At 26.0% G+C, this 14,045-nt stretch overlaps 1 protein-coding gene and 1 long non-coding RNA gene across 3 annotated transcripts in view; one reads left to right on the forward strand and one right to left on the reverse strand.

The window, feature by feature from the left end:
- Positions 1–14,045, forward strand: part of LOC123263744 (apoptosis-stimulating of p53 protein 2) — a 144,767-nt gene that overhangs the window by 14,832 nt on the left and 115,890 nt on the right. The window contains exon 2 of one of the 2 annotated variants that reach the window (XM_044726719.1): positions 683–738. In XM_044726719.1, the coding sequence (XP_044582654.1) occupies positions 706–738 (33 nt within the window). In that variant the 5' untranslated portion in view covers positions 683–705. The remainder of the gene's footprint in view (positions 1–682; positions 739–14,045) is intronic. The other variant, XM_044726720.1, reaches the window with a different exon arrangement.
- On the reverse strand, positions 1,749–7,407 carry LOC123263749. Its single transcript, XR_006509215.1, has 3 exons — positions 7,268–7,407; positions 6,868–6,871; positions 1,749–1,759 (listed from the first exon to the last, which is right to left on the reverse strand). It is a non-coding gene; the product is annotated as an uncharacterized LOC123263749 (long non-coding RNA).

Raw genomic sequence — 14,045 nt, forward strand, 5'->3', positions numbered from 1 at the left:
CATGTACACACATTAGATAAAATAATTAAACATAACAAATGTATGTAAAATGGAGTAGCAGACAAATGGCATAGTTGGTAGTTGTTAGTTCGGGCCCTTTTATCTTGTAATAAACCGGGTTAAATTCCCTTTTCCGTTCTCTGCTTTGTTATATGCCACCTATCTGTCACATTAAACTCTATAATTATCAATTTATATGTAATAGTTATAGCAAGTACATGCATTAGAATCATTATTACTATTATTATAATTGTTAATGCTGTCATTATTGGCTGCTCGCCAATCACAAGCGCACGTGTGCAGTTCATCAGTACTTGCGGTCAATTTGAGGTTTGGTCAATGCTCTAATGCATCTCAGTACTAATTATATAATCACAGGCTGATAAATTATTGGAATTTTTTTAAATTACAGATTATTTTTGAGAAAAATTTATTATATAAAAAAAAAATAATAAAATTCAAAATTTTCTCAAGAAAAATTAACAAAAAAAAATTTTTAATAAAATTAAAAAAAATAATAATAATAATAATAATAATAATAAATTTAAAATTAAAAGTATTATCATTATAATTTTTTCTTATTATTATTATTTATTATAGAGTTTTATTATTTTTAAGCCAAGAGATTTATTATTATTATTGTTATTATTTTTATCCTTATTAATATATAAATTTTTTTTAGGACCACACACAGAACGAGATGGTATGAGAGAAGGCGCCGGCAGCGTTGCCGAGGTGGTAAGTTTATTATTTTCAAATAATGAATTTTTTTAAATTAAACAATTTTTAATTACAAAATCTAAAATAGTCATAAAAAAAAAATTTTTTTTCCATCTGAATTTAAAATAAAAAATTATAAAATCTAATATTAATAAGAAAAGAAAAATCGATTTAACAATTAGAGTTTAATTTCTCTACTAAATTAAATTTATTCCGTGATTTTATTAAATATTATTGAAAATTAGAACTTGTTTCTTTAATTTGCTCCACTATTCTATAATTTATTTAAGCAGTTGTCTTAATTTTATTAATACTATTTTATGTGAAGAAAATTTTAATTTAAAAAAAAGACTTTCATTAGTAATTACAAAATTGAAATAAAAAAATTTAATCTATCGAAAAAAATTTTAATTCTTTTTTAAATAAAAAAATTAAATATTTTTTTTTAATTAAGTAACCATAAAAATGTTTCTAATAAATTAAGTAATTATAAATCTACGTTCTAATTAGCAAATTGTCTAACTTTATTTTAGAGAATCTTCCATTTGTACGACAAAACAATTAATTCTAAATTTATTATCACTTTAAAAAACCATTTAATATTTAATTGAGGTATCATATTTTGGTTAGGATCATTCAAATAATCCACAGATTCGGTAGAATCTGGCGCCAAGTTCCGTTCAAATCCGTTGTAAACGGAGCGCCAGACTACCGACTGTGTTTACTGTAAGCAGGACGATATTTTGAGGTTGCAAATTTTATTTAATTCTACGGTACTTTTTTTTTCTAAATTGTATATTATAACAGTAATTCATACTTTATTTTACTGACATTAATTAATAATAGTCGATCATAACAATTAATCTGCTTGAAATTATTAAATTTAATCAGCACAAACTATAGCAACGCAAAAATTTAGATCCTGACTTTTTTTCGATGTAAAAAGTGACATGCCACAGACTAAATAATTCGAGAATACATGGTAATCCTCCAATAGATGGGAAACTACAGTTGAAAAAAGATATTTTAAGGCTTGCATCTACATCCGCCAGGGTGCGCTTGAATTATTTTTACATAAACTGTAGCTTCAAAGGGATAGTTTGCTATAAAAAATGCAGCCAACGCGATACTTAAGTTGGTACCAATTGTAAATTTTTATTATAATTACAAAAAATACTAAAATCCGAACAAAAACAGTTTCACTGTAAAAAAATCGCGCCAAGTCCACGTTCATAAGACTATTAAGAGAAAAAAAAATTTTTTTTTTCTTCACAAAAAGATATAAAATAAAAAAATTAAAAAATCCAAGTAACCGATATGATTGTATACGATTTTCGAAAATTAAAAAAATTTTGTTGTAAATTTAAAAATTAAAAAAAATTTGGAACGTACTTGGTGTGCGTGGTTGCAAAATATTTTACTTTTAATGAAATTCGTAAAATTTATTTACTAGGACTTTCAAAAAAATTGAAATACACAATGACGCACACCAAGTACGTTCAAAAATTTTTTTTTTAATTTTTAAATTTACAACAAAATTTTTTTTAATTTTCGAAAATCGTATACAATCATATCGGTTACTTGGATTTTTCAATTTTTTTATTTTATATCTTTTTGTGAAGAAAAAAAAAATTTTTTTTTCTCTTAATAGTCTTATGAACGTGGACTTGGCGCGATTTTTTTACAGTGAAACTGTTTTTGTTCGGATTTATAATTAGACTATTATTACATCAAAATGTTAAAAAATTACTCTCTAAAAAATAAGGAGTTAGATCAATTGCTAATTAGACCGTCGAAATAATTTTTTTCAATACTATGTTTTGTTACAAAAAAAAGTATTTCTCTTAAAATTGAATGGATCTTCATATTTGTTAAATATACTCGCCTAAAATTCCAATTAATCACAACTATTTACCACCGATGACCGCGAGAGATGCTTTACTCAAGTTAATTAGAGTTGAAAGCTCAAAATATTTTAATTAAAGCTCAAAATATTTCCAATTAAACAAATTAAAGACCAAATAATTTTCTAAAAAAAATAAACAATTTTTTACCACTAAAATTCCTCCACTACGTCACTAAAAATTCTCCCAATTGCTCTTATTTTTAGTAAAACAATTTTCCACCGCAAAAAAAAACTCCCAACGAATGAGAGAATTCCAATTTCATAGCTGAATGACTAACAGACGTTTTGCACTGTTTCTCGCGATCGCTTTCGAACATGACGAGTCACGGGAATCTGCAGAGGCGAACTTTTAACCCCCGGGGTTTTCGTCACTATAGATGTCAACCATTCACGCCTTATAAGTACAATATAATACTTTCACACACTCTCATTCTACTCCGTCCGCATTCACATCAATAAAACGAGACCAGATCAGATCTACTTGCAATAAATATCTATAAACTTCATTTAAAAAAAAATTTCTTTCTCTGAAGACTACTTACTTCTTCTTACTCTCAGTACTTTACTTGCAAACAGAGTTTATAAAGAATTTGTACTCGAACCTGAACAATAGAAGTTTTAACCGCTGGGGAATTCAGCTTTACTCCCGAGTCTACTGTATATTTGTTTACGATAAATTTGTGTGTCAATATGTCAGTATTGTCTTATTTTATTATTATTATTATTTTTGTTATTATTCGCGCTGGGTGCCGCGTGTCGAGAAATCGCGATGTAGGCCAGTGGGTCAAATCAAACTTATATCTAAAGTTCATTGTTAAATTTTTATTTTACTCAATTTTTTAGTACTATCAATTCATATAATATGTGAATTATTTAATTCAATCGAATCGATAAATATTGTGTCGAGTTGTGTCAAATCTAATTAACCTTAAGCTTTTTATTTGCAGAAAATTACGGTAGAATATTTTTTTAAATATTTTTACAGCTTTTTAGGAGAAAAAAAGTTTTTTCTTTTAGCTTTTGTAGTTCCCCATTTTATCTCCCCTCTTTTGTAATGTAAACTTTACTTTTTTATGTAAATTAAAAATTTTTTTCACATGCAAAATTTACATTGTTTTTTATACGAAAATTTACATTTTTTTCTTAAAAATTTACAAATTTTTGGATGCTAAATATTCATTTTTTTCAATGTAAATTTAACTTTTTCATAAATCAAATTTATATTTTTTTTTAATTTTTTTAAAGTAAAAATTTACATTTTTTGTGATGTAAAAGTTTACATTTTTTTCATGTAAAAATTTACAAATTTTTATATGCTAAATTTACATTTTTTTAATGTAAATTTAACTTTTTTCATGTCAAATTTACATTTTTTAATGTAAAAATTTACATTTTTTTAAAGCAACAATCTACATTTTTTTCAAATAAAAGTTTACATTTTTTTAATATAAAAGTTTACATTTTTGTCCTGTAAAAATTTACATTTTTTTATAAATTTTTTAATGTAAAAATTTACACTTTTTTATGTAAAAATTTACATTTTTTTTAAGTAAAAATTACACGAAAAAAAATGTAAATTTAAGAGTAATATTTAAAAAAAAAAAGTGAAAGTAAATTTAATAATTTTTATTGCAATTTTAACACAATTTTTTTTCCTATTTATTAACCCTAAAATATTTAATTAATTAAAATCCATCCTGAAACTTCAAACTTCACACATCTTGATGTCGCTTTCTTGCAAAGCCGGATATTCAAATAAAACTCCTTTCCTGGTGAAAAAAGCCTGGGAAGAGCAAAAAAGTCCATGCTGTCGCTATCTCCGATAAGCGATCCATCGAACGCACGTCGGAACTCGTATGAAAATTAAAAAGCCCGGCGTAGATAAGGGCACGGACGTGCCGAGGACGTGTAACGGGTGTCCACCGGGAATGTCATGGGAACCGCGATTAAGTCGATCCTTCAACCGCGAATATTCCATATACATTCTTCTCGACTTAACTCGGCTTCACGGTATTATATTATATATTATACATATAGTTGTATCGTATAGTACTCTACGACAGGAATGGAAAGTGGAATCGCTTATTCCCAGACAATCGTCCATCCTCTCGCTAGATGTTATTATCATTATCATTATCATTGCAGCTCATGTCTGCTAGTCCTGTCACGGCAACGTTTTTTAACTACAAATTGAGTCATTAGTCATTAGAAAAATTTTTTTATGAATTTTAATAACACACTGATAGAAGGATTTCTTAACATTTAAGAAGATTTCTTTGTATTTAAGAAATCATTTCTTAAACATCATTTATTAGTATTTAAAAAATATTTCTTTGTATTTAAGAAATATTTCTTAAATACTAAGAAATATATATATTTTTTAAATACTACGAAATATTTTTTAAATACTAAAAAATGATGTTTAAGAAATGATTTCTTAAATACAAAGAAATCTTCTTAAATACTAAGAAATCCTTCTATCAGTGCAGCTGGGGTTACAATGAATTTTTAAATTCCTTTTGTAGAAACAAATTGTTGAGGTATAATGTTCAAAAATTAAAAAAAAAATTTATTTAAACCAAAAAAAATCTACATAGTGTTTTAAAATTTCTAAACAATAAATTTAATTTACCTCAAAATAATTATTGTCTATAAAATTTTTTTTTTGTGCATAAGAATTAATTTTTCTTTTAGTATAAATTTTAATATTAAAAAAAAAAGTCAAAAATTAACAATTTTAATGTAAAATTCAATAAAAAATTACCAAAAAAATTTTTTTTTCGCTTGAGTAAACTCACAGTTCTTTAAATTGATTTTTCCAAAATTTTACTTGGTTCAAAAATTATTTTATTCAACCAAAAAAATTTTCTCTTTAATAAAATAAATAATAATTTAAAATAAATAAAATAAATAATAATAAAATTCTTTATTAAAAAAATTCTTTTTGAATCAAATTAATTTTCTTACCAGTCACGCACTACAAAAAAAAAGTACCTGACACTTTTTCACCTGGACCCAAGACCTGACCTGCCTTTTAAAGTTACCCAGAAGCCTAGTTATACAAATACACATACCAGTACTTCAAAAAGGTTCAAATTGTTGTATAATCCCTCCAAAAGAATTTATATACAGAAATATCCTCATAGTATATAGCCTCGGCGCAGACAAGTGGTTTCTTTTTGTGCTCCGAAAAGAATGGGTCAATAGAATATAGATTTTCACTTGTCATGCCTCATACCTCTCGAGTCTTACCCAGAAACCCGAAAAACTTTTGACAAATGCCATTTTATATATTTTATACACTTTATACATTGCATTAGTACAATCACGTCGATGGAAAATAAAAACAGGCTCAAAAACTTACCTCCGAGTAAAGTACATAATAAAAATTTTGAATCAAAGGTTCAATAAAAAAAATATATATGTGGGTGTGTGTGCATTGTAGAGACTACACTGCAGAACATTATATTACTATACGCTACACTAGGTCCCCTTTTATTTGTATTTGGGCTCGGGTTCATTGTATACATTATACCATGTGATATTATGACGGCGACCTGCTTTCTCCGTGTAACTTGCCATGCGTTCACCTGGTTTGATGGAAGTGAAAAATAAAAAAATTTGAAGACCCTCCGGCGCATAGTAAGAAGCGACAAATAGGAATAGCTATTCAAAATTAAATTTTCGGGATATATAAACCTTCACTTTCATTTTTACTTTTTTTTTGTGAGTTTATACATAGTCAATAATTTTTTTTTTATTTTTTATCAATATCAGACTTCAAATTTTTTTTGAAAAATTTATAAGGTTAAAAAAATAAAAGTTTAATTAGAAAAATATATTTTTAATCAACAAAATTATTAAAAAGATTTTTTTGGTTCAAAATAAATCAAAATTTCGTCAAGAAAATTTTGATTAACCATTTTTGCTCTAAAATAATTATTTTCTCGTTTTTAATAAAATTAAAATTGTTTTTTTACAAAATTAAAATTTTTAGATCCTTAAGGACGTTCATAGACAAAAAAAAGACACGAATAGATTATGGGTACTGGTTTTTTTCTCACGCACTAGTACTGTCTCTGTTTACAGACTATCACTCACTTACTTCCACTCACGTAAAATTATAGAAAGTCACCAACATCAAACATTTTTTATAAAAAAATCAATACCGCTCGTTTATGTTACTTTTGATAAAAAATACTTGTTATATCTTCAATTAATGATTCTCAGTTTTTTAAAACAATCCTAAGAAAAGTACGATTGATATTTCGCGTGCCAAAAAGGTAAAAGGGCGCATAATTTTTTTTTTTATCACCAATCGACTGGTTGACATATTCTTCGCCTAAAAATGAAGCATCGATTTCCTAAAGCTAAAAGGGCGTATGTCTCTTATTATGCGTCCTTTTAGCTTTAGGAATTTGAAAATTTTATGACCTAAAGCTAAAAAGGGCCTATAAATTTTTTTTCTAAATATTTCATAAAAATGCTTATTTTTAGCCTAAAAATTAAAAAAAGTTTGTGTAAGACTCGAGGTTTATATTTTGTATACCACTCATATTTATTTATACATCTACAAGTAATAACCCGACAATGACTACGGAATGAGACATCTAATAAAAGCCAATATAATTAAGGGATGACAATGACTGGGGGACGTTGTACTAGGACCCATCGCGTGAGGTCCTCATGAAGGGTGGCGTCGGAATGCCCCTAACAATCTCTCTCGTAGTCCTCTCAACCCTCGCTGAGTGGGGGTGAGTCTTGTCACGGGCTGGGGGTAAGACCTTACGTCACAGATCTCGGGCCTCACGATACTCGACAGCCGTCAGCCTCGGCAATAAGAATAGCGTTGCTTACATTTGGAAAATCCAAAAGTGCATGACTCATAATGCTCGTTTAATTATGAAATATAAAAAAAAAAAAAAAAAAAAAAACTTAAGTCGTTCAAAATTAATTGCCGAAAAAACAGCTGTAGTAGGAAGGTGCTGCACAAGCGGCCCTGGTGGAATAAAATGTACATAATATCTATAGATATAGATGTATCACCATCCATGTTAATTTTACGTGGATATATAGATAGATATACAGTCTTGTAGTTTTCGTTTTTTATTAATTGCAATTAAACGACACTGAATTAATTAATCATTCGCATTCAGTGAACTACAATCGTCGATTAGAATTTAAAAAAAAAAATTTAACTCAAATAATGGATTTTTTCACAAGTTACAGTGTTTCCGGGTTTCACACATGACGGACAGGAAAATTTTTTGACCTATTTTGGTGTTTTTTTCCAATTCTATAGCAGTAAATCAATTTTTAAAAAATATGAAATTAATCTCCATTAAATTATCTCGACAATAGTATGCAAAATATCTTGATTCCGTGAACTAACAAGGCTATAATAATAAAAATAGCCGCCAAAATGAGGCGAAAAAAATTTTTCGATCGTAAAGCACTCTCTGATGCTTCGCATCATGAGTCGTGCAAAAAAAAACGGTAGAGTCACACGAGAGAGGCATATTTTAACTAAACATACACTCTTTTAAAATTACAATTAAAAATATTTTCAAAAAATTGCTATATATGCGTGATTGTAGTAATTTATTTTTTATTTGAAAATTATTTCAATCTCATTAGTTTTCGATTCATTTATTTATCTATTGCTTGTATAAAAATAGTTTAAAATTATTATTTTTTCAATATTGTTTAAGTACTTAACAGCCGATCTCCTCTTTTTTTCGCGTCGCACTCACTGTAAGAAACGGTATTATCCTTGTTGCACTTATAATTATAAAACTATTGCAGTTTTATGTTTTTCTTTTAAACAAATGAGAATTTCGAAAAAAACGCTCTGCTATGAAATAGATAATTAAAAAATCTATTACGTAGCAGAGTGTTTTTTTTTTTTTCAAAATTCTTTGTCTAAGAAAGAAATATAAAGTTACAATCGTATAGGGACCGGTAGTTAAGAAATTTTTTTTTATTTATTAAATTTTTTAATTTCATGTCTTGTGAAGCTATTTATCAAAATTTTATATAAAAACATAAATTTTTTTTATGCGCCCTTTTCTACTTTAGGCACTACTTTTCTAAAAGCTAAAAGGGCGCATGTCTTGAGTTACGCCCTTTTAGCTTTAGGATGCTCGAATTTTTTTTTTACATATCTTTGTGTTTCGAGTGATTTTAAGAAGAATGGCAAAAAAAAATTTTTTTATGCGCCCTTTTAGCATGGATCCCTACTAACCTGTAGCTATGCGCCCTTTTTGCATTAGTTACGCGATTTAATAAAACGTTCGCTTGAACGTCGGTCAGCATAGGGTTTGTATGTAAAATATACAAATTTTAAATGCTAATATTTCAAAATTTAGTGCTGCAAGGACTATTTAAAAAAATTCCTGCGTATAGAGGATACTTATGAGTATATGTACTCGAAATTTCAAAAAACTTTTAAGAAAACGATTTTTTCTCGGAACGTCCTTAATAAACTAATATTTAAATTCTCGTCTATTTTTAAAATATTTAAATAACTGAATCTTGGGAATTAGGACAATAAATGAAGATGTTAAATTATAAGAATTGCCTTAACAAATTATTTTCAAAATTTAGTTAGAAAAAAACAAAAAATTCTGAAAAATTTCACTCCTGCTACAAAATATTCAAATTAAATAAAGTCTAAAATTTTCTCTTAAATCTAATTATTTTTTTATCTTTTTGCATGAAATTAAATTTTCCTATAAATATTTTAAATTATTTCACTTAATATTTTAATAAATTAAAAATAAATGAACCAATAAAATTTTTTGTACTGAAAAGTAGAATAAATATAAGAATGAAAACAGTAAATATTCGCTTTCATTCAATTAAATTAACGTGAATGTACTTGTCCATACATCGGAAGTCACAATAATAAAAAAAATAATAATAGTTGACAGAGAGACTTTAAAACAGTGAGAGCCACGCGAAGAGAGAGATAAAGCGAACAGTAAATTTCACACGGTTTGATTTGATAAAACAGTCTATAGATAAAGTGAGTTTTAATTAAATAATTGCCAGCGAATTAAATTAATAACTCCCTCGAAATATTTCCGGATATTATTTATTATTTCGTTTTTCTCCTTCTCGTATCTTCGGTACATTTAATTCTAATTAGCGGATAAATAATAAATATTGAAGTGATAAGCGATAAATAATGTGAGTTTTGATTTAAACAGACTTTTATTTGATCCGATAGTCGGTAATTAATAATTAATTATAATATCCAATCCTGCTAATTGAGTTATAGATTTTAATCAATGAATTTGAATTATTCGAGGGTATAATTTGAATATTTAGAGTGGAAAAATTTGAATTTACTGAGCTAATAAATATTTTCATTAAGAACATTTAATTAATATTCATTTTTTTTTTAATTTTTATAGCAAAGTCATAAATATTATTTTTATTTAGAGAAATTTCGAGACTGAAATTGTGAAATAATTTATCGGTTTTGAAACTGAATTTTTTAGTGTGTGAATATAAATTATTTGAGCGGCTAATAGTTTTTTTTTGTATATATATAAATATATAAAAGAGTTAGAAATTTAATTTAATTTAATAAAAAATATTTTTGATAGTTTATTTTATATAAGGATTAACAAGTCGGTTCAATTGGTTTCGTATGAATAAAATTGTCGGAATTTATATTAATACTTTAATTTATTACATAAGCTTGGATGATATGTGATCATTAAATTAATTTTATGGCACATAAAAAATCCTTCAATTTTATCGATTGTAACTTTTTTACAAGTACTGCAATACATTTTTAGTACTTTTTTATCACAGTATTGTATAATTTTTGTAAAGAAAAAATTTAACAAGTTATACGCATTTATATTAAAAAAAAAAAAAAAAAAAAAAAAAAAATTAATTTAAATCAAGAAAAAATTTATTTTAATAAAAAAAATAATTTTGAAGATTTTTACTATTTTAAATTAAGACAAAAAATTATTAAATCAAGAAAAATTTATTTTTTTTAATTAATAAAGTTAAATTCAAATTTTTTATTCAGACAAAAAAATTAATTTAAAAAAATCCTTTATAAAAAAGTTAAAAAATGAATTATTTATAATTTGTCAATTATAAGACGAAATTTTTAATTATTTTGAACCCAAAAAAAAATTTTTTTTAATAATTTTATTGATTAAAAATTAATTTTTTGAATTAAACTTCATTTTTTTGACATTATAAATTTTGTAATTGATCGACTAAAATAAAAAACCTGAATTTAAGTGAGAAAAAAGCCATCAATCAAAGATAAACAAATCCTCTGTCAGTTTGAGCATCAAATTTTTTGCTTCTTCCCCGAAATTTAAATCTAAATTCCCCTTTTACAGTCGCCATCAAAAAAAGCTTTGCCAGCCCTTAAAAAAGTGAAACTCACGAAAATTGAGCGACTTAAGTTGAACAAAAAAGCTGGCTAAAAAAGAGCAAGAAAAATAAAAGGCAGATTGACCGGAAGCTCAGAAGTCGCACGGCTGGCGCAAATTATTCATCTGATCGGGCCACACGACAAGCCGTAGCCAGAACGCATTTATTTCTCGCACGGTCACGCGTCCCCGCGCTAATTAATGCCACTGGGCTCTATATCTACTCTATATACTATGTACTCCTTACACATATAAGTATATAGTGCGATATACGCCTCTCTAATTACCAGTGAATCCGGTGATTCGCCGATGTGGAATTTCCACGCTCTCGCTGATTATCCCTCTCTGTACAACGCATATATATATATATATATATATATATATATATATATATATATATATATATATATATATATATATATACATATTTGCCTGTATCACTGATTTGGATAAAATATTTCAGCGTATTTTTTAATTAACTATTTTTGATGGAAAAAAGCTCGGGAAATTATTCGAGTCGGATTTAATTTTTAATCAAATATTAAATCTGTACAAATTAATCTCTAGAGTTTATTATCTTTGTTCTGTTATAATTAATTATCTACATTTTTCATTGAGATTAAATTTTTTGTAATGTTCAAAGGATACTCAGACTTAAATTCAGACAATTTAGATTTTTGCGAAAATTTAAAAATGAGTTATTTAAATATTAGTCCAAAAAAAAATTGTATGAAATTTAATTTTATAAAAAAAATTGTCTTATAATTTTTTTACGACTAATATTTTTACCGTAATTCCAAAATTAAGATTTATAATTAATGATTCAAATTTTTGGTAAATATAAAAATCTTTATTTTTAAATTAAGGATTTATTATTGGTCCTGAGAAAAAATTATAAGACATTTTTTTTAGAAAATTAAATTTTTAACAATTTTTATTTCAAAAATTTTTTATGCGACCAATATTTTCGCCTTAATATCAGAAATTTAACACTATTAATTGTTATTTTAAAATTAAGGCACAAATCCTGGCTACACAAATTACTAATGAATAAACTAAAGAAAATTAAACAGAAAACAAAGCAATATCCTCGACTAAAAATTGTTTTTTTCTTCGAACATTTAACCGAAAAAATTTTCCATCAAGTACAATCTAAGTGACTATCTAAAATAGTTATTTGTTGTCAATATAATTAGTCAATTGATTTATCGAAAAAAGAAATTAAAAATCTGTATCACTATTAAAATATTCAGGCTCTGTCTGTACATAAAATTTTTATAAATTTTGTTGGTAATTTTTTAAAAATAAATCTCCTGAGAGGTGAATACGCTTTTAAGAAACTAAAATAAAATTATTTCGATTTAATAATTATTTATTCCAATAATTAATCTTAAAAATCCATTAGAGTCACTCACATTTTCATTTTAGATGCCTAAAAAAATTAATCTTGAAAATTTCAATAATCCCGACAAAATCATTTATTAACTGTTAATAAAGCTTATTAAATATAAACAATTCCTTCTATTATAAAATAAAATAAAAAGAATTAAATCAATAAAAATTGAGTTATATTTTTTACTTAAACTCAATATAAAAAGTGCAGTCTTGAGTTTTAAAACTCATTTTTATTCCATTCTATTCTATTGATTCAATGATAATATAAAAGTTATACAATTGATCAACTCGAAGTAAAGTCCAAGAATTTCGATTTGATTCGACTACTCGACAATGCCCTTCTAAGGCATTCAAAGATTCCATCTTACTCCTAAGACCTGCTACATACTTGCGCAATATTTTATAAACTTTTTCATTCTTCCACTCTGAGTTTTATTTTCCAAGAAAACTTTTTCGATTCTATGAGTAATTAAATATTCCCGATAATCAATTCTGAAAATATCAGCAAGTTATCACCAAAAATATTAAGCTCTACTCTCCTACTCAATGAAATTTTAATATAAAAATTTTCTTCAGTTATTTTTTATTAAAAAATATATTTACAAACTTTACTTTTAAATTTAAAAAAATAAATTTGACTATTGGTTAACATTCAAAGGCTCGAGCTAGAGAGAAAAAAGTGGAGCGATATCTTCTAAATAAGTTCGAAAGGAGAGAAGAGAATTCGATGCATAGAAATGAGCCGTGAATTCCGCAACTCAGAGATCCTCGCTTAGCAAACTTGTCCTTGGGCTCTATTCTTCGAATTTGCAATATAGAACAGCCTATTATATATAATACATACCCGGGTACGGAAGAGGGTCTACAACTATTCAGACCATCACTAGAATCCTCTCTACTCTCTAAGCCGATCCAATTTTCACTACAATATTATGTTATTGAATGTGTTATAACAACACAGTGTTATGTGTTATTATCCTCGCGATCAGCCCGTAAAAATAAAGAGTACTAATATTTACATCTATTGTAGGTGTAAGAAGTGGGTCAAATTATTTTGTTATCAAAGTAAAAAATTATCTATTGCTTTATTAAAATATAAGAAAAGTTCTAAAATTTTAGATGTAAAAATTGTTAAAGAATGGAAAAACTGTAAAGACATTGTCATTTTTCTGATAAAAATTGGTAGAAATAAATTAATTAAGTGGTATTGAAAAAATTAGTATTACTTATTTTTCCATCGCTTGCTAAGTATTTTATTGATGATTCAAAAATCGGGTTTTATTTTGAATATTGTCAGGATAATTGAAATTTTCAAGATTAATTTTTTTAGGCTGCGAGAATGAAGTGACTTTAATGAATTTTTAAGATTAATTATCGGAATAAATAATTATTAAATCGAAATAATTTTATTTTAGTTTCTTAAAAGCTTATTCACCTCTCAGGAGATTTATTTTTAAAAAATTACCAACAAAATTTATAAAAATTTTATGTACAGACAGAGCCTGAATATTTTAATAGTGATACAGATTTTTAATTTATTTTTTCGATAAATCAATTGATTAATTATATTGACAACAAATAACTATTTTAGATAGTCACTTAGATTGTACTTGATG

The sequence above is a fragment of the Cotesia glomerata genome, linkage group LG4, assembly GCF_020080835.1.
Source record: "Cotesia glomerata isolate CgM1 linkage group LG4, MPM_Cglom_v2.3, whole genome shotgun sequence".
Classification (NCBI taxonomy): Eukaryota; Metazoa; Arthropoda; class Insecta; order Hymenoptera; family Braconidae; genus Cotesia; species Cotesia glomerata.